Consider the following 20477-nt stretch of genomic DNA (forward strand, 5'->3'; position numbering starts at 1 on the left):
GGTAATACACCGAATGATGTATTTTATTAACAATATGACTGAGTTTCTTAGCAAAATGTCAAAGTTCGTTTTTTTCATGAATGTATCTTTACTTAAATTTTTATCTCCACTAAAGGCTTTAAAACTCCTTGAAATTTTGTGTTCATACTTAGTAAATTACAACAACGCTTTTATTACGTTAATACGTTACTGACGTACTTATTAACAGCATGAAAGAACGTGTTTAGTTTCTATCATTGTGTCTTTAATTTAATTGCAATTATCATTCTTATTGGCTTTTGAAATTTTGTTGAAACTCTATACATTACATTTTATTACGTTAATGGGTCACTGTATACAAACAGTGTGGCTGAAATTTACAAATTTCCAATATCATATCAAAAACATTCTAACATGGCGGAGAGGAAAGTCTCAGATATTGGTATGTCACTTCTGGAACATGCTGATCTGAGGACAATGATCTGTCATTGATATGGCAGGCAAATAAGTGATTAAACCTCTTCAGCCGAGGACCAGAGAAATCAAATGAAATCAAATGAAATCATTTTGATTACAGGTTTTTGGAACGCTTTTCAAGGATAGGATTAGTCAAACAGTAAGAAGAGAATACTCATCTTCTTATTTTTCAGCAGACATAATCGGTTCAAATTGACACTGAAAAAAGACCCATTTAGCATAAATACCGAAAATGACCAATTTTAGTGAAGAAAAAACATTTTCACTTTTCTTCCTAAACGGTTGGATAATTAAGGATTGATAAGAATACGCATTCTCTTGAGATTATGACGAGCCCTATAGCCATATTTAGAAAGTTTAGTCAAAGAACACTCAAGACCACTCAATGAGATCTGTGCAGTGACCAGCCAACAGGGAAGACAGTGTGCGCTTAGTCAATACTCGAGAAGAGCTCCTCACTTGGACCTCTGTCACCCTTCAACATTACATCCTGAGGATTGGTAATACGGAATGGCTTTCATTGTGTTTTGTTTCATAGGTATAGGCATCGCCTTTCGTTTATCAAAAGCTCTTTAATTTCAATAGGGCTATAACTGTTTTCTAACCAAACGGGTTTACCATAAAAACAAAGTCATTCCCTCATCAAGTGATTTGACCCTCTGTGAATTCAAATTTAGTTATTTTAAACAGAAGTTCACAATCAAATCTAACTACAATGGAAGTTTTATTCGCCATAGTCTGATTTAGCTATTGTAACCTTCAATTTACCACTAAACCAAACCCAGCGTACCTTGAAGTCATCATAAAACGCAACTTCAAACCTAAAAGCGGATTCAGTCCCCAGCAGCGCTATCTATACATTTCATGCAAACAACAATCTTTACCTATTCCTTGCGTTGCGAATGCCTAGCCAATATTTCATGGTTTTCAAATTTCACGAACGGCTAGTGAGCCAATACCCGTGGGGGTTTACTAAAATTGAAATAATGACCTCAGTTTTCAGGAGACATACCCAAAAGATTAATCAAACTATCTTTGAGATTTTGCAGACAGCTGAGCTTTATGTCCTAAGTCTCGATTCAGTTTGGTTCGACCCATACTATATATCTGCCGACCCACACTGACCAGTAGCAGTTTTAGTTCTCATAATTGGAGGGCGGGGGGGGTAGAGAAGTCATACCATAGGAGTTTAAAAATACATAATAAAAGGGATAACATTTCAGATGTCAGAAAAACTGAGGGCGGGGCGGCAACTGCCCCCCCCCATCCAGGCCTAGAACCGCCACTGAGATTGACTGTCATCGATTCGACCAACAATAATCTATGTCTTTTACCAATAATTTCATACTTCAAAGCTAGACACACCGAGATGGATTCAGTTTTACACTTTATTACCCATACTATATTTTACCTTTTGATTCTAGAAATTCAAATAACAATACCTATATATTTGTATATATTCAGATTCTGCATGAAGAATGAAGCTCGTTTTCCCAAAAAAAATTTCTTCAAAGGCTTTACTTTAACGTTACAAGCATTTGAGATTTACAGTAAATATAAGCCTGGTCAGACGATTTTTTTTATTTTTATCAATGCGACCGGAGCTCTACATCACCGCAAGTTGAAAATCGTTAAAAAAAAAAGCCATAGTGTATATTTTTGTTCATTTTTTTCAGCTAATCAGTTTAATTCAGTATGTTCCAATTATCAATTAAATCACGAATAAAGTTCATTTTAGAATATAATTTTCCAGTTGTCCACCAAGAGGGGTCCTTCAGACAACTATGTGTGGAGAAATTTACCATATATCTCCCCCTTCTACCTATAATTCAAACTCAATTTAGGATAGAGACATTGCTTCACATAATAAGGAAAAATCAATGTTCTTCCTAGGGATGGTACGTTCTAGTGCCTAAACCAAAAAGCATTAAACCAAATTCATGTCTTTATATCAAATTCAAATTTAGGTCAGCGGTAGTTGGCTTTTTTAAGCCTTTTATGGATTTTAGAGGAAAATGGGGACGGGGACAGTCTGGGAGGGATGTTATTAATGGAAACTCACAACACAAAAGAATATGTGTTTACTTTTAGATACTCAGGATTTAATACTACAAGGAATGATAGTTCAGAGTCTAAAGCATGTTCATGAAGAGGCCAGAAACTGCAAGAGATTCCAAGAATCAAGGAGTTTCTTGCTTTTCTTCTTAATGTGTTGTTTCTGCATAGACAAAAGCAATGCTCACACCTTCGGATGCTGAAAAAGCAGAATAAAAAAGAAAAAAGAAACGAAAAAACTTACTGGTTACTTGAGGGGGGAAGGTTAGGGTCAGAACGTTTTCTGTGTTCTCTTGATATTGCAGCTTTCTGAAAAAAGAAGAAAATTCATTATTATTTTTAATTATTGGAACTAAAGAATTTTCATTTCAAAGAGCTCGAGGTTCATAAAAATTAGCTAGTCTGAGACAAGAAAGCGAGGCTTTTATAGCTAGGGCTTTTCTAGAGTTTTTCACAAGAAAAGTCTTGCTCCCCCCCCCCCCAGGTGTTCTGAAACTGTTCACTTTTTGTGCATTTTTGGTCTTCAAGAGAAGGAAAAGGGGGATGAAGCCTCCCTCATCCACAGAAGTGGATGCCCTAGCTTTCTGGTTGGTCTTTGTACGAGACCTTGTAGATCACCTAAACAATTTTCAAACTAAAAAATGTTTTAGCAAGGGTGCCGTACTATTTTAAACTGTTGTTGCTGTAACATTGTATTTGCTGTACCGTATATTTCAATAGTTATGTATTGTTATTTAACCAAATAAAAAAGGCTTTATGATATTTATTAAGTCGATAAAGTCCTATCGATATGGTACTATCGATATGACATTATGATATTACTATCATTACGATATGATATTACTATAATAACGTATTGTTCTTAAACCAAATAAAAATGTTTTAATTTCAACAGACAGAAATTTTGAGTTTGGGTAACCACAGTTTTAGTTGATTTCATTTTAAGGTGGAGTAATGAGTGCTATATCTCGCAACAATGACAAGTATACTATAGAAGTTTTATCAAACAGTGTTGCATTTTATTTATAGCAGACACAAACTGTTAAGATAGAATAACTACAAAGACCGAAGCCGCCTCTACAATACATGTATATAAAAAAGTTAGAGGTAGCAAGCTGCAAGTAAAGAGCGATAATACTAATAGTAGCCAACATTTAAAAAATGAGGTTTTGATGACAAAGTATACATCAAAAGAAATTACTTTTTATGGTAATTTCAAATAAGTAAAATTCGCCAGGTTTAAAATTAGTTATTAGAAGTTACAAGCCCAACATTTTTTTAAACTATTAGGCCGTCGGACTTAAACTTAGAAAAGGGAATGATCATTACCTAAATTTACAATTTAGCACCTATTATCAGCCACGTTACTTAAGCAACGGTGGTTTTACACCACAAATAACAAAGATATAGAAACTTTTGGAGCTAAGTTTTAATAAACGGGGGAAACAACCCAAAAAGGTTTGGGATTTTGATGAAAATTAAACAATCAAATTCAAAATATCAAGAAACTATATCGCAGAATTTTGAAGCCCCTATCTACAAAAATGAGGATATTGTAGCTTTGTTCAGTTTTCAAAGTGATTAAAGTGTACAACTACTGGGTGTCTTACCCTATATATATATATAACTATGCGATGCAATCTTAAAGTAATGTACAAAATGCTATGAATTTTTGGAAATATACTGTAGCCTTAAACGATGAAACACGTGGATGGCCTGTTTTTTTTTGTAAATCACGCACAAAGAAAAATGCATAAAATTCCCATCAAATCGACACGGTCCATTTGCAAGGGTCGCAGGCACTAGCTGCCGCCTGAATGAAGCGAGGGCCCTAAAAAAAATTCACGATAGGATCTTTTTGCTAGACAATGCAGGCTTTTGTCTAGCACACTGTAAAACGTCTTGTTTGTACGTTTGTTTGCTAGGAAACCCTAAACGATTGCATAAATTACCCTGAATTTATGCAAAACTGTTTACAAACTACATGAAAAACTTTTAGCCTATAATAGCCAAAAAATATATGCTGAAAACTAAAAACAAACAGAAAATGGAAAATGTGACGTCAAATAATGAAAAACCATTGTGAGAGTCAAAGGCTCAAGCCTGCTATCAGCAAGGGTGTAAGGTCAACTACCCATGAAGCAAGGTTTGACTATTACCATGAATATTGTAAAAACTAATAATTATGATATAAAAATATTTTTTGGGGGGATGAGGGGGGGGGGGGTCAGAATTTTAGGTATAACACATTTACAACTGAGAAAAAAAAATCGAAAACATTAGGCTTTGTCTTTAGGCTACTATAGATTCTAGGAAGTTAAAATTAAAAATAAATGGGACTATAATCCAGTGTCACCAAATGTGTGGTTTTTCTCTACCAATAGAAACAAACAAATATAGAGAAAATTTACTCAGGGCAACACTTACTCTTGTTGGCTCTCGTAAGCTGTCTGACCGACCAACGCCACTTCTCTGTCGCCTAGAATCACTTTTCGGAAGCTTCTGTGACCTTAAAAAAGAACCAAAAATGAACAGAAGAGAAAGGACAGAAAAGTAGGCAGAAGATTTTACTGCTTCATTAAAAGTAATAAACCTCAGTCCCATAATATATAACTTTCTATCAATGCTCTTCAGTAGTTCTAAAAACTTTCTACACTTTTTACGTCTTTTCTTCGACTTTGTACAACCACGGACCGACGCAAAAACTAACGAATTTCGTAAACCAATAGAGGCCTGAGAGAGAAGTAGAAATCAAAATGGGCATTAAAGGGCATTCCTTCGAGCCGACACAGGTCGAAGGACCGCAATGAAGTCTAAAAACAAGATTTTAGATAGAAAGTATGGAGGCCTGATTAGGGAGTTAGCCTGGGTTTAATTGAAATAAACCTTCTAATTTTAAAAATGAATTACCAAAATATCACATAAAAGAATACAAAAACTAAGGTCAAAATTTCGTTTCAGAATAATTTACTATAGCGTTAGCTATTCTTCTTAATTTGTTCCCGTATGCCTCCTCTAAACTGGCGAAATTTGTCTTTTCACGAGCAATGGCATTTTAAAGTGATGACGTCTAGCAATATAATGTTATAATATCAATTGAGCCAAAATTTCAAACTATTAACAGTTCCGGGTGATATAGTATAATCTTAAAAAACTATGAAACATACTCTAATTATTTTTCTAAGTTCTCAATATGCTTTTACTACTCAATAAATCAGCCAACATAGGACATAGTACCATAGGGTATTCTAATGAGCTGCTATTGATCCCACAGAAGATGTTTTCGAAGGCATTTCTGAGAGATTAATAGCCTAAGAGAAACGATAACTATGCGTCGGAAACTAGCTTCCACTATTGACGATTTACCCTAAGAGAAAAAGAGAGATTATAAATCCATGGTAGAATGTGTGCTTTAATCCAATTGGTGATACTTTCACGAGCAAATCATATTTTCTTTGTGCGTCGTGTCAGAAAGTAAAGCCAAATAACACCGCTTTTTTAAAACCTGATAGGTTCTTCTATGTTTTTGAAAGAAGTTTTAAGCCAGCAATAAGATAAAATATTTAACCTCCATTTGATCAGTTCTCCTGTCTAAAACTTTAAGCCAGAAATAAATGAAAAGTTTTGAGTCACATGATTTTTTTTTTAAGAGTTCCCTCTGTTTTCACGTAGTTTACCATCGTTTATAGACCCAAAATGCCTTCAGCAATTCTTCAGGAGCTCTGGAACGCTTGACAATCTTCTGAAGTTTTTCTGCAAATATTTTATGTTTCAGAGGTTTGCAATTTAAAAGTTGTTTAAAAAAATATTTATCGCCCAACACCCTTTCCACAGATCCCAAACTCCTAAAAACGTCTTTCTTTCCGAATCTTATTGAACGAACTGAGAAATAAAAAGAAAAAGACTGAAGATCGGAGTCGGCTGGTCGTAATTTGTCACCAATGTGTTACGCAGACGATGCTCTGAAGTTCAGTCCCTTATCCAACGCACTGACGAGACTGTCGCATTACTACAATCTAAGTATGCGAGGCTTGGACTTGGATTCAACGCCGAAAAGTACGAAGTGATATCCTTCAACTAGAAGGAAACACCGCCAGAAGAAATTCCTTTTGGGATTAACAGGACCAAACTTGTTGATTGACACAGTTCCACTTGGTCTACCCATCAGCTCCTCAATTAAGAATATACGGCAACTCCTATTAGCTAAGATCGAGCGTCAAGTCGGTCTGTCTTATGAATCAATGCCACGAATAAGTTTCGTTTTTACCGCCATCTACTTTTCAAACTTAAAGCCGTTGCTCTATTAATTATTTATATATAGCACCATTTTCAGAAATTTTTGAAAATTCTGACATGGCAAACTTCGCTTCAGTTTTGTTCTGCTTCACACATCTTAATCCTCCATGTGCCCACCATTCCTATTTTGTTAGAGGATTATTTCCGTAAAAAAGCAATTTGCTATAAATAACACTCGATTATAATCGAAGCTAAACCATCCTCGGTCTTCGGTGTCAGTAATTTACTAAGTAGTGGTTGAGTTCTGAAGCCTTTTTTATCATTCGATTATTGAATTTAAACAAAGTTTGATCTTGGTACTAACCTTGTAATCTGTCTAAGTGCATTTTTTAGTGTGTACTTAGCTTATACGTGTTTTCTTTCTCTCTTTTTTTGTTTATACTCAGTCTTTTTCCTTCTCTGTATGACGGACTTCGAAATAAATAAATAAATGAATTAACAGATATGATTCGAGACAAAGACAGGCTCAAGACTATTCATTCAAAGAAAGAAGAAAAAAAAGGTTTAAATATAGTCTAAGGACTGACCAAAGACAAGAATTATTTGACATATCTAATATTAAATCCTGCTGAGTTAACGACAGGTTACACAAATAAATGTTTTAAAAGTATGCGACATGTCAGCGATTAAAACAAGAAACTAAAATTATTGACTCGAGCTTTAAAAAAATAAAAATCGCACTGACTTGATTAATGAGATCTTTAAGCCAAATTTGTGAGTAATTTTTGCCTCCTGACTACTGCTTGGATACACTTCGTCCTGCCTTCAACTTGCAAAAATACATTAAATTGACAGCTTTAAGTAACTATGACCGCTTTGATTTATTTATTTATTGAATTGTGAAGCAGTACTAAAAAAATTGGGTGCGACGATGCTATGAGTATTTAAACAATAATTCAATGAAAACCATGAATACGAATTATGAGAACAATAATTCAATTAAAATAATTCTGTACACGGTAGGGCTCGTGTTCCGCCCTTCAAAAGTTTCTGTAAGTAAGAAAGTGAACATGGAGACGAACGCTTGCCCGCTAGGTGGGGTGGACAGACCAAACCTCCAAAAATATAAATATTTCTTCAACAAACTTTTAAAGTACATGAATAATTCGCAGTTTATATCTTTTTTTTTTCTTTTTTTTACAGCCTTAAAATGGTACCACACTGTAACAAAACAGCAAACCTCGGTCATAGTGAATTCCCAAATGCACGTATTTCAGAATGCACACACGAAATGCAGGGAAGCGTTAGAACTTATTTTTTAAGAGTGTTCGATCAGTCGGGAATATTTGAATACTAGTAATACATTAATAATAACAATCGGAGCAGCTAGAGGGAGGAAAGCATATATTTTGAATATCTTAGGGAGAAGACAATTCTTGCTGATTGTACTGATTTACACCTATTGACACGTGCATCTACATTTAATTTCATAATATCAACTTGCTGCAATACAACAAATTGACAGCTGTGACCGATTTTATTACGACTCGAAAGAAGAAACATTTACTGATAATAATTGTCAAAGCGAAATTGTACCCAAAACATAGGAGATCTCGATTTTATCAACGTTTTTGCGTTTCTTTGATGTCGACAGCGTTGTTCTAAACCCTTCCATTAAACGGCGTAAATTATACCAGAGAGAAACGAACTTTTTTTTTTTTTTTTTTTGTTACTAACGACCAATCGTTTCACTAGGAAGGTTGCTCCTAAGGTTTCAAGACACTGCTAAACCAATTTTCTGATAAGAAAAACTTCTAAACCCTTTACACTTACTCAAGCAGAAAAAAGGAGGCCTAATTGACGAAATTCGAAAACAAACAACGTGACAATTTTGTAAGAAGATACTGTGCTGGTTTTGATTAGGAGGTAATAAAGCATCTGATGGGTAGTCCCCGAAGCCACACCAAAAACCGACGGCGCACCGCCGAAAATATATCAGTGCGCCACAAACGCGAAGGTTTCGGCACGCTGCCAATACGGTCCGCGGGGGCGCACCGTCACTTCTAGCGCCAAATTATTTTCTAAGATTAGAAATCCACAATTCAATGGCACTAGGGACTAATGAATTCAATTATACATTTATCTTGTCCTTTTGGTGTTAGTTACAGCTAGTTACTTCTCTGGGAAGATTGGAATCTGCTCACAGTTGTAGCAGTATTTGAAAGCTGGTAAAAAGCGAGCCACAGTCCATTGTCACAAAAACTTTCAAACTATGTTTTCTAAGAAGCAGACTGATAATATTATCCTATGTTTGCTGGATTATGTCAAACTAGTGCTTTACTGCAAGCACAAAACAGTTTACTGTAGGATTTTTTTTACAATAGAAACAAAACATTCTTGTTTCTTATGTACGGGTTTTGTGTTTTCAGTAAAGTGCTAGGTTAGCAAAATTCAACAACCATAGGCAAATATCATCAACCATTTTATATGCACTAGTTATGTTGCATATGCTGCTAATATGGTTGTCCTGATTGCAGTTACTTCCAGTTATTTAACTCCCTCAGACAAATCTAGTGAATAAACCGGAAGTATTTATTTTTTTCTGTATAAATATTTCAGTTTTAATGTTAATGCTTTATTATATCTGCTGATGACGATCACTGTATCTGTGTTCGAAATATCCAGACCTTTGTACGTGTTTTCAGTGTCTAATAAAAGGACTTATCCCCATTTGAACGTTTATTTGTTCGTCATGCACATTTAAGAATACAATAAAAACATTTCCAGGCAATTATCATCTTCTTACAAAAAACTACTACTACTAACAACGCACCACAGCACCAAGCCACCTGAGGCTAACGCAGCTACGCACACTGCGTAGCTGTGTCCTCCTCCATCTCAATCTATTCAAAGCCTCCTCTTAGAACCCTCCCAGGAAGTTCCCATTTCATTTAATCTTTCCTTGAGACATCCTCTCACCCCATTTGGGGATAATCTGCTTTTCGTTTGGCCCTAGACGGTCGGTTGACAAGAACAATCCGAGCCAAGCAGATAAATTGCGGATAATAAAGCAGCTGAATAATTGGCCGAGCAATACGTGTTCTAGCCATCTCAACCTTTCTCTCTTTATAGCCCTAGAAAGCGGGATTGATTCACATTTTTAGAATAGCTTACTGTTTAAGATACGGTCAATCAATCGGATGCCCAAAACAATCCGTAGGCAATTTCCTTGGAAAGCATCTAGCAAATCCTCCATCGTTTTTAGGAGCATCCACGCTTTAGAACCAGACTTGACCACCGTCATCATTGTAGCTTCCAATATTTTAATCTTGGTTTGCAGACTTATCTTCCTCTTCTCCCCAACTATTAGGACCAAAACTATTATATATCCTCAACCCTAGGCTTGGGTATTATACTTTTAACATCTTCACTGCACCCACCGTCTTTACTAATAATTAATTTAAAAAAATTTTTACACAAAATAAGTTTTTCAAAGAAAAGTTTTTCAAAGAAAGAGTCCTTTTCGAAGTTCCTACAACAACTCCTTCGATACGAAGTGCCCTCGTCTAAAAAACAACAACAACAAAAATAATACATTATACCCACATCGATCTTTAGTATAAAAATGTCAAGCCTTCCAATCACTTTCGACTATTAAAAAGGGCACTGGGCCTTTCGATTTCAAATCGAATGAGCCCTGTTTGAGTTTCTACGACAAAGCTTTCTAAAACACCTTATATGCCCCCTCGGCATAAATTACAACCATTACCCTAAGGGCTGTTAGGGTGGTTGTCATCCTCTAAGCCCTAATTTCAAGAGCTTTCAACTACGTTAAACAAAATGGCTATCTCAAAATTTTGATTGAATCTGTTTGGGGAAATGGTGGGCGTGAGAGGGGCGTTAGTCGCTCTCCAATCACTTTCAACTATTAAAAAAGGCACTAGCCCTTTCAGTTTCCAATCAAATGAGCCCTTTTGAAGTTTCTACGACAACGCTTTCAATAAAAACCGTATATGCCCCCAGGGCATAACTTACAACCCTTGCCCTGAAGGCACGGGGGGGGGGTGTCATGCTCAAAGACCTAGTTTCAAGAACTTTCTACTGCGTTGAACAAAATGGGTATCTCAAAATTTTGATTGGATGTGTTTGGAAAAATGGTGGGCGTGAGAGGGGGCTTAGTTGCCCTTCAATCACTTTCGACTATAAAAAGGGAACTAGCGCTTTCAATTTCCAACTGAATGAGCCCTTTTGAAGTTTCTTCAACAACGTTTTCTATAAAAACCTTATATGCCCCAGGGCATAACTTACAACCCTTGCCCTGAAGGCTGTGGGAGGGGGGGGGGGGGTATCATCCTTAAAAACCTAATTTCCAAAACTTTCACCTACGTTGAATAAAATGGCTATCTAAAAATTTTGATTGGATGTGTTTGGGGAAAAGGTGGGCGTGAGATGGGGGTTAGTTTCCCTCAAATCACTTTTGACTATTAAAAAGGGCACTAGCCCTTTGAATTTCCAATCGAATGAGCCCCTTTTCAAGTTTCTACGACAAAGATTTCAATAAAAACCTTATATGCATAACTTATAACCCTTGCCCTGAAGACTGTGGGGGGAGTGTCCTGCTCAAAGGTATAATTTTCTGAACTTTAAACTGCGTGGAACAAAATTGCTATCTTAAAATGTTGATTGGATGTGTTTGGGAAAATGTTGATTGATGTGTTTTTGGGCGTGGAAGGGGTGTTAGTTGCCTTCCAATCACTTTTGACTATTAAAAAGGGCACTAGCTATTTCAATTTCCAATCGAATGACCTTGACGAATGTTTTACAACAACGCTTTCGATAAAAACCTAATATAGCCTAAGGGTATAACTTAAAACTCTTACTCCGAGGACTGTGGGGGGGGGGACGACGGGGGGTGCCATGCTCAAAGACCTAATTTCCAGAACTTAAAACTATGTTGAACAAAATGGCTATTAGTAGCCCTCCAATCACTTTCGATTATTGAAAAGGCACTAGCCCTTTGAATTTCCAGTCAAATGAGCCTTTCTTGAAGTTTCTACAACAACTCTTTCTATAAAAAACCTTATATGCCCCCAAGACATAGCTTACAACCCTTGCCCTGAGGGCTGTGGGGGAGTGTCCTCCTCAAAGACATAATTACTATCTTGAAATCAACTTTGCTGAACAAAATGGCTATCTCAAAATTTTGATTGGATGCGTTTCGGGAAATGGTGGTCGTGGAAGGGGTGTTAGTTGCCTTTCAATCGCTTTCGACTATTAAAAAGGGCACAAGCCACTCCAATTTCCAATTAAATGAGCCCTTTTCGAAGTTTCTGTGACAACTTCTTCAATACGAAGTGCCCAGGTCTAAAGGAAAAAAATAATAAATAATATAATTTTCCAACATCGTTCTTATATGCACCCAGGGCATAACTTAAAACCCTTGCCCAGAGGGTTGTTGGGGAGTATCTTCCTCAAAAATATATTTTCTATCTGGAAATCAGCTACGCTGAACAAAATGGCTCTCTCAAAATTTTGATTGGATGTGTTTGGGGATATATTGGGCGTGGAAGGGGTGTTAGTTGCCATCCAATCACTTTCGACTATTAAAAAGGGCACAAGTCACTCCATATCCAATCGAATGAGCTCTGTCCGAAGTTTCTACGACAACTCCTTCGATACGAAGTGCCTTGGTCTAAAACACAGAAAAAAATAATACATTATGCCAACATCGTTCTTTACTTAGGCAGCGCTATTTCGCTGCCTATGATACTAGGCTACCTAGGTAGGTGAAGCTGACCAATTGATCGATCTTCTCGTTACCCGAAATCATCTTTTTACATCCACTTATTCCTAGTCTTAGCGATTTCGTCTTCTTAACATTAATTTTCAAACCTATTCTTGCATCCCGAACTCAAAAACCTCTAGATGTTCGTTCATTTTGCTAAACATAAAAAATAACACTGTTTGAGGCCTCCAATCACAGTAAGGTTGGAAAAAAACTAAATAATTATCTTACCCCAAGCCCCGTAATGAAATTTAGGTATTCAACGCAAGATTATCCTTATGGAGTGGACCCGGAGTCAAAGACTAAGTTGAAATCCTCTGTATACGTCTTCACGAGCGCATACTTATTTTCAGTATTAAGTATACTGATTTAAATTTCTTTCATAAGGTGAAAAAAGGAAATTTTTTTTAATTTATTTTATAAATTTCTATAAGATGATTTAAATTTCTCAATAGAATGTACGTGATTGTATAGTGAAATTATTTCGTGATTCTCTAATCCACTTTTTGAAAGGTCAAGGTATATTCCACCAACAAAGACAAGATATATTAATTAAGGTCGCTCAAAATAGCATTATTTGATCTTTAAAGAGAGAAGCTGTGAAAGACATTAAAGGTGATGAAGAAGAATCAGGAAACCATGGTTAGCTTTATTTTCCTTTATCATCATCACATGGACTGATTTTTGTTAATCCCTTACCTTCCAACACGAGAACGTTATTTTGCCAGCTTTACTCAGTACACTAAGGTCTCCAAACTACGGCCTACAGGTCGGATGGAGCCCGAGAGGCCCCCTCCTCCGGTTCCTCATGAAATTGAAATAAGGCTTTGATTGCAAAAGAAACGTCATTTGTAGGCCTATGCGAGGTCATCAGACACCTCCATATTCAAAGACAGAAGAAGTGAAAAGGTGTCACCATTTCAAAATCCCCTTGTAGCAGATATGGCCTACTGCCCAGCTGAACTTCACTGGACGACACTGAAGTGAAGGCAAATCACCTCCTTAGGAACAATATAAAAGAAGAACGTTTTCGGTTTTTTTTTTTTTTTTTTTTTTTTTTTTTTTTTTTTTTTTTTTTTTAAATCAATTTTTGCCCAAGAGAGACGTATCTAATGCTAAAACTTTTTCATCAAGATACCTTTCATTCGTTGGGCACCTGTGTGGACAAAATTTTCCGAGAATGAAACAGTGGAAAAACAATTTGAGAAAGCACTTGTCCCACAGTAGTCTCGGGTCAGTGTTGATTACCCATCAAACCTAAAGCCCGATTCCCACTTTCCCACTAATACAGGGTTCATGTGAACTGTACCAATGTGTTATTGAATAATAACCGAATGAAGTATTATAAAATAAATAATTAAAAAAGATTTATATTTTAATACTATTTTTCTGTACCTTAAGTGTGCGGTTGGCCCAAACTAATATTTGATAGTTAAAATGGCCCTTCGGGCCAAGAGCTTATAGATTCGTTTAGCAGAACGTTTAGCTAACTTCATAACAGAACTCATCTGACTGATGAGAGTGGATATAAAAGGGTCCTAATAGACGTGAATCTGCATGGTGGTACTGAGTTGGAATAAAATCGACCTTGAGATTTAAGCCCTTTCTTCAACTATTGTTCAAGAATGCTTTATTTCTACTGTACAAAAGATCCTACAATGAACTGTTTTGTCTTATTTGGGACAGGCCAGTAGCTGTAACTAGCACCAAAGGAGGTTTCTTGTCATGTATTTGAATTTCCAAATTGTTTGTGGCCATTTTTTTTTTTTATCTTTAGCTATTACTCCGTCTAGTGTATCGTTTTGACGGGCAATAATAATATAATTGAATCGAATAGTCCCTGATCTATCCAATCACCGAATCAGAATTATGATATTACATAAATTTTCTCTAGGGAAGAATCTAAAATCGATTTAAAAAAAGAGAAAGGAAAAGGGCCCTTTTTTAATGGTTTTCAACTAATATTAAGCTTATTTTCAATCTAAAAAACCAGAGAAGACCAAATTTCAAAGATGTAAACTGTTAGATGGATATAATTTAATCTCAACTACGAAAGGATATCAAAGTTGTCATCATTCGTTTATATATTAAAACCCTGCAAGAGCAGAAAAATAGCATATTAAAAACTGTACAGGGAACAATAACCGTAAGTGCCATAGAAAATTTACTCATATATGTAAGTATAAGGATTTCAGGTTTTGACATTTGACAAACTATTAAAAATGAAAATTTTCAGTTATTTTTTATGCTAGAATTCCAAAGAAAAACATCATCTAAAACGACCTTGTTCCTATCAATTCACTACTACAAACTTCAACTCCTCACGCAAAATAAATAACAATAATTTGGCACTTATACAAACCATTGTACTAAAAAATTTAAATGAGCATAAAAACTTTAACGACAAATCTACCAAGCCCTAGCATTATCAAACGCAAAACAGAAAAGATTAAACCATCTATAAAAAAGGTTCACAACCCGAAAAAAGTACCATCACGACTTCTACAGGAAATGACGACTGTTGAGTCAAATTCAACCTGAAGCTAGGAAGAATCGTCAATATTTGAGAAGTAAAGTACGTCTACAATTAAAAATGGAAACCGCAAATACTATTTTCAAGACTCACTGAGTCGAAATGCATAGCAGACGTGACTTATTTTACAATCGTTCATTTATCTTTGCCAAGGTGCATCTTTGCCTAGCCGAACAAATACAGGATTATTCTCTTATGCGTGAAGAGTAAATGTTTTGCAACTGAAACAAAGATATAAATATTTAAATATGGAATTACTTTAATATTAAATATTTTTACGAAGAAAGGTTAGGTTCTTTGTACCCTTCCGTGAAATGACATTTTTTTTTTTTGCTTTTTTATGATTCACCCTGTGATTCCTTATATTTTCTGTAAAATGCATGCTTTACATATATAAACAAAAGTTTTTAAATGTATCTAAATATAAGGTAGATGATAAATAAAACGCACCTAAACCTTCATCAGCTAAACACATTCGTTATAGGGTTCCACATTCAGAACCCGAGGGGTTTCACCCTATCATACAGCTGGTGTACATTTTGGACCACTCCTTTTTCCGCTACGCATGACATAATGGCAAAAGGAAGCGTGTTTTGCACCACACTTCGACAACTGGGTGCACATCACCTGGTGTACACGATTGTTGAAGGTGCGCAACCCCTCACCCGCAATGTACCTACCGAGCAAGATCATCAAATAGAAATAAGAGCACTACACAAATTATGGGTCTGCTAAAAAATACAATCAAACCTGAGTTTTCAGCCACAATTCATTCTGAAAGCTTGTTCCAAAATATAATTTTTCGAGTAACGAATTATTTTTTTAGCACGTGAAAACAAACTTACAATGGAATAAAAAATATTTAGTGAAACGACTGAGTGTTTACAAGACGACGGTCGGTCCGAAAATGTTTATTTACGACAGGTCTCACAGCACCATGTCACTGGTGTTCGAGAACCGAATTTTGCTCGAAAACAAAGGCATTTGATTCTCGTATCCTCGGTCCAAATCTTAATGGTTCGACAGGTGAGAAAATCGCGAACTGAGGTTTGACTGTGCCATACTCCGTACTGTAATATGTTCTTTTGGAGAGAAGAGAGAAGAGAGAGAGAGAGAGAGAGAGAGAGAGAGAGAGAGAGAGAGAGAGAGAGAGAGAGAGAGAGAGAGAGAGAGAGAGAGAGAGAGGAGAGAGAAGAGAGAAAGAAAGAAAGAAAAAAAGAGAGAGAGCGGGGGGGAAGGGGGTCCAATCAGCAATACTCCAATGACTATTCTTAAAAGGTAACTCTCCTCAACCTCTGTGTTTCAAGAGGTATTTTGCCAAAGTTTTGGAATGCCCTTTTCATCATTCTAAATGATGGGGGTGTTTGCAGTACAGGCAAGTGGAGCCGAAACATCCACAAATTTTACATAATAAACCTAATTCGTCACTGCCATGTGTAAGTATACTCAACTGGAAAAAAAAATATCCATGATCAATTTCAAACTCAATTTTTTTAGATTGTCAATTTCAATTAAATTCTTGCTTGTAAGAGAGACGACAAGAAAAATAAATTCGGCAAAAGTTGCCCCCACCATGAGTCATGATATATCCCCCTGCATATTGTTCTCTTAACCTAAATCCATCAGTTTGCAAAATTCTCGAATCAGTCATCATAATATTTAATAAGGGTATATTTGTAACCCAAATATTTCAGTGTGAAGAGATGATGAGATAAAAACAGTCAAAATATTGATGAGCTACTGCTAACTGCCTTCTAATCAAATTCAAAACCAGCTCGTTGCTCTATATAACCTGTAACTCATGCTATTTACTACAAATATCTGACGAAGTATGTAATTAATTGAAAACAGAATGTCTTTGAGAAATTAAAGAATGAAAAGATTATTTAATGTCTATTTTTCTTTGGGGGAACCACCTCCCATATTCCCCCTGAATAATTAGGATGTTCATTAGAAGAGAAATTGAAAGTTCTACTCACCTGTTTAAGTCAGAGGCAATACTATAGCATTGCCATAAAAGAACCAAGATAGGATGTGGGCTACCAGCCCAATGATACTGGGGGGTGGGGTAATAGTATCACTCTCATTGCTAAAATCTTTTTTTCTATGCAGTATAAATAATGCATTCACATGCCTACTGGCACAAAGGAAGAAAGGGCGAAGCAGGACATTATGGGCCTTGCCAGGAAATTCTTGGGGGATGGGAGAGGGGTGACAAGTACTACCAGGATCTTTGTTTTCGCCGATTATAAATGGTAGTTTTCCTACCATTATAAATGGGAGATATTATTACCCACCTCCAGTACCAATAATAAAAGTGTAGAACAATAATGTTCCCCGGAATCCAGAGGGATTAGATATCAGTTTGTACCTCCCCCTCCTTCCCCAAAACTCATACCATATCTATATGACTGTTCAATGAGAGTTAGAACATTTGGGCATTAAAACGCACTCTTTGAGTTTCTCTGCCACGGCTGAGTGCCTCTAGGCACGGCTTCATATAGCTGATATGTACTTATACAATTCAGCTTTTCCTAAGAATGAAGCAAATCAGTTTAGTTGTTAAAAAAAAGAAGTCTATTCAACTGAAAGTAAGGAGCAACATTAAAACTCAAAACAGACAGAAATTATTCCGTATACGAAAGAGTTGCCTACCTCCTTGATACCTTGCTCTTCACGATAAGGTTTTTAGCACTTTTAAAAAAGATTTCTATTCTAATTAAACAGCCCTTATGTTTCATGGGTCGTTCTTAAAAAATTGGTACACACAGTCAAACTTTAGCATAAAGAGCAAGGTACTAAGGAGAGGAGGCAACCCCTTTATATATGGGATAATTTCTGTTCGTTTTGATTTTTTAATGTTGCTGCTTATTTTCAGTTAAAAAATTTCTTTTTTATTTAATTTCTGATCGTTTTTAAAATAATCCCAGTAAATCTGGCTCACCCTCCATGAAAAACTCCCTCCACTCACGGGAAACTCCTCCGTAGATAGTTCCTACCGCGTATACATCACCCCCAGAATAATTCTCCTCGGACAATTCCATCCTTGCTATCAATCCTCCCTACGTAAAATTTCGCGCGGACGATTCAAGCTGAAAAATTCTCCTTAGCATACTTTCATTAGAAACAGATTTTAATTTCAAATCATTTTTCCGATCACTCCGAAAATCCTCCCTTCCAAAAAAGTTTTTTTTTTCGGAAACCTAAACCCGCGGAAAATATCCCCGGAAAATTCCCCGGGAACATCTCCAAATGCAAAATTGAGTTGGCAAAGAAAAAGTAAGGCAAATAAAAACACTACAATACTAGCACTACTACTACTAACAATTCACCGCAGCACCAAGCCGCCTGAGGCCAACACAGCTACCCACGCTCCTCCTCCACCCCCATCTATTCAAAGCCTCCCTTTTTACACCCGCTAACGAGGTTCACATTTCCTTTAAATCTTTCTTTATGAGGTCCTCCCACCCCAGACGAGGACGACCTGCTTTCCGTTTAGCCCTAGACGGTTGGCCGAAAATAACAATCTTCGGCAATCTGTCATCCTTCATCCACACAACGTGCCCTAGCCACCTCAACCTTTCTTTCATTATCAAACACTGTAAGTAAAGAATGACCCGGCTTAATAGTAACCGAAACTCTAAAAAACGAAATTTTGATACCAATAGATATATCAGAAGTATCAGATTTTTATGCTGATTTCAAATATAGAAGTTTTATCAAGTTTAGTTTTACCCATCAAAGGCTACGGGCCTGAAAAATTTTCCCTTATTTTCGAAAAAAGGGGGAAACAGTCCCTAAAAGTCATAGAACTTCAATGAAAATCACACCATCAGATTCAGCGTATCAGAGAACCCTACTATAGAGGTTTCAAGCTCCTATCTGCAAAAATGTGGAATTTTGTATTTTTTTGCCAGAAGAAAGATCACGGATGCGTCTTTATTTGTTTGTTGTTTTTGTTTGTTTGTTTTTTTTTCCCAGGGGTGATCGTATCGATCCAGTAGTCCTAGAATATCGTGAGAGGGCTCATTCAAACGGAAATTAAAAGTTCTAGTGCCATTTTTAAGTGACAAAAAAAATTGGAGGGCAACTTGGCCCCTCCCACGCTCATTTTTTTCCCGAAGTCACCCAATCAAAATTTTGAGAACTTAAAACGAACAGAAATTATTACGTATATGAGGGGGTTCGCCCCCTAGTCAATACCTTGCTCTTTACGCTAAAGTTTTTTTTAGTACTTTCAACAGAGCTATCTATTCCAATTGACCGGCCTTTATGATTCAGGGGTTTGTGATTCGAACAAAATTCGAACTTTAGCGTAAAGAGCGAGGTATTGGCAAGGGAGCGAACTCCCTAATATACGTAATAAAAACATACGAATATAGAAATTCGTTACGTAAGTTAATTCGTAAGTTACGTCAGAACAAAATTTCGAGTAAGCCAATTAGCCAAAAAAAGGAAAATTAATATGCGAATTTCGTTTTAATTATTCATGTACGGTGAGCCAAAATCGAAGCTGCATTAATTCAAAAACGTTCATAAATTAACAAAAAAAAACAAGTTTTTTTTAACTGAAAGTAAGGAGCGACGTTCAAACTTAAAACGAACAGAAATTATTCCGCATATGAAAGGGGCTGCCCCCTCCTCAACGCCTCGTTCTTTACGCTAAAATATGTCTCACAACTTTATTTTTTAAAACAATAAAAAACTTAAGCGTAAAGAGCGAGACGTTGAGGAGGGGACAGCCCCTTTCATATACGGAATAATTTCTGTTCGTTTTAAGTTTGAACGTCGCTCTTTACTTTCAGTTAAAAAAAACTAGTTTTTTTTTTTTATTAATAGCCCTTGAGAGCGGTATTGAACCACATTTTTCGTACAGCCTATTGTTTGAAATACAGTCAGTCAGCCGGGTTCCCAGAACAATCCTTAAGCAATTTCTCTGGAAAACATCTAGCAAATCTTCGTCCGCTTTTCGGAGCGTCCATGCTTCAGAGCCATATTTGACCACTGTCGTAACTGTAGCTTCTAATATTCTAATCTTGGTTTGCAGACTTATCTTCCGATTCTTCCAAACCTTTTTTAACTGTGAAAAAACACCCTGAGCTATGTCTATTCTACTTTTAAGACCTTCACTGCTCCCATCATCTTTACTAATAATACTACCAAGATAAGTGAAGCTGTCCACCTGATCTATCTTTTCATTACCCAACGTCACTTTTTCATCTTCACTTATTCCTAGCCTTAGTGACTTAGTCTTCCTAACATTAATTGTCAAACCAATTCTAGCACCCTGAACTCGCAAAACCTCTAAAACTTCATTCATTTTGCTCACAATTTCATCTAGGATGCTTAAATCATCAGCATAATCGACTTTTTCCTCCACATTTGATTCCGTGGTCTCCCAAGGATAAAAAC

The 20477-nt window shown here is 36.3% G+C and overlaps 1 protein-coding gene across 5 annotated transcripts in view; it reads right to left on the reverse strand.

The window, feature by feature from the left end:
- RhoGEF2 (Rho guanine nucleotide exchange factor 2) overlaps positions 1–20477 on the reverse strand; it is a 358602-nt gene that overhangs the window by 100582 nt on the left and 237543 nt on the right. For all 5 annotated transcript variants that reach the window (XM_089092512.1, XM_089092511.1, XM_089092510.1 and 2 more), the window contains 2 exons: positions 4939–5020; positions 2756–2820 (listed from right to left, as the gene is read on the reverse strand). In XM_089092512.1, the coding sequence (XP_088948638.1) occupies positions 2756–2820; positions 4939–5020 (147 nt within the window). The remainder of the gene's footprint in view (positions 1–2755; positions 2821–4938; positions 5021–20477) is intronic.

The sequence above is a fragment of the Artemia sp. Qi Xiang Cuo genome, chromosome 7, assembly GCF_049724085.1.
Source record: "Artemia sp. Qi Xiang Cuo chromosome 7, ASM4972408v1, whole genome shotgun sequence".
Classification (NCBI taxonomy): Eukaryota; Metazoa; Arthropoda; class Branchiopoda; order Anostraca; family Artemiidae; genus Artemia; species Artemia sp. Qi Xiang Cuo.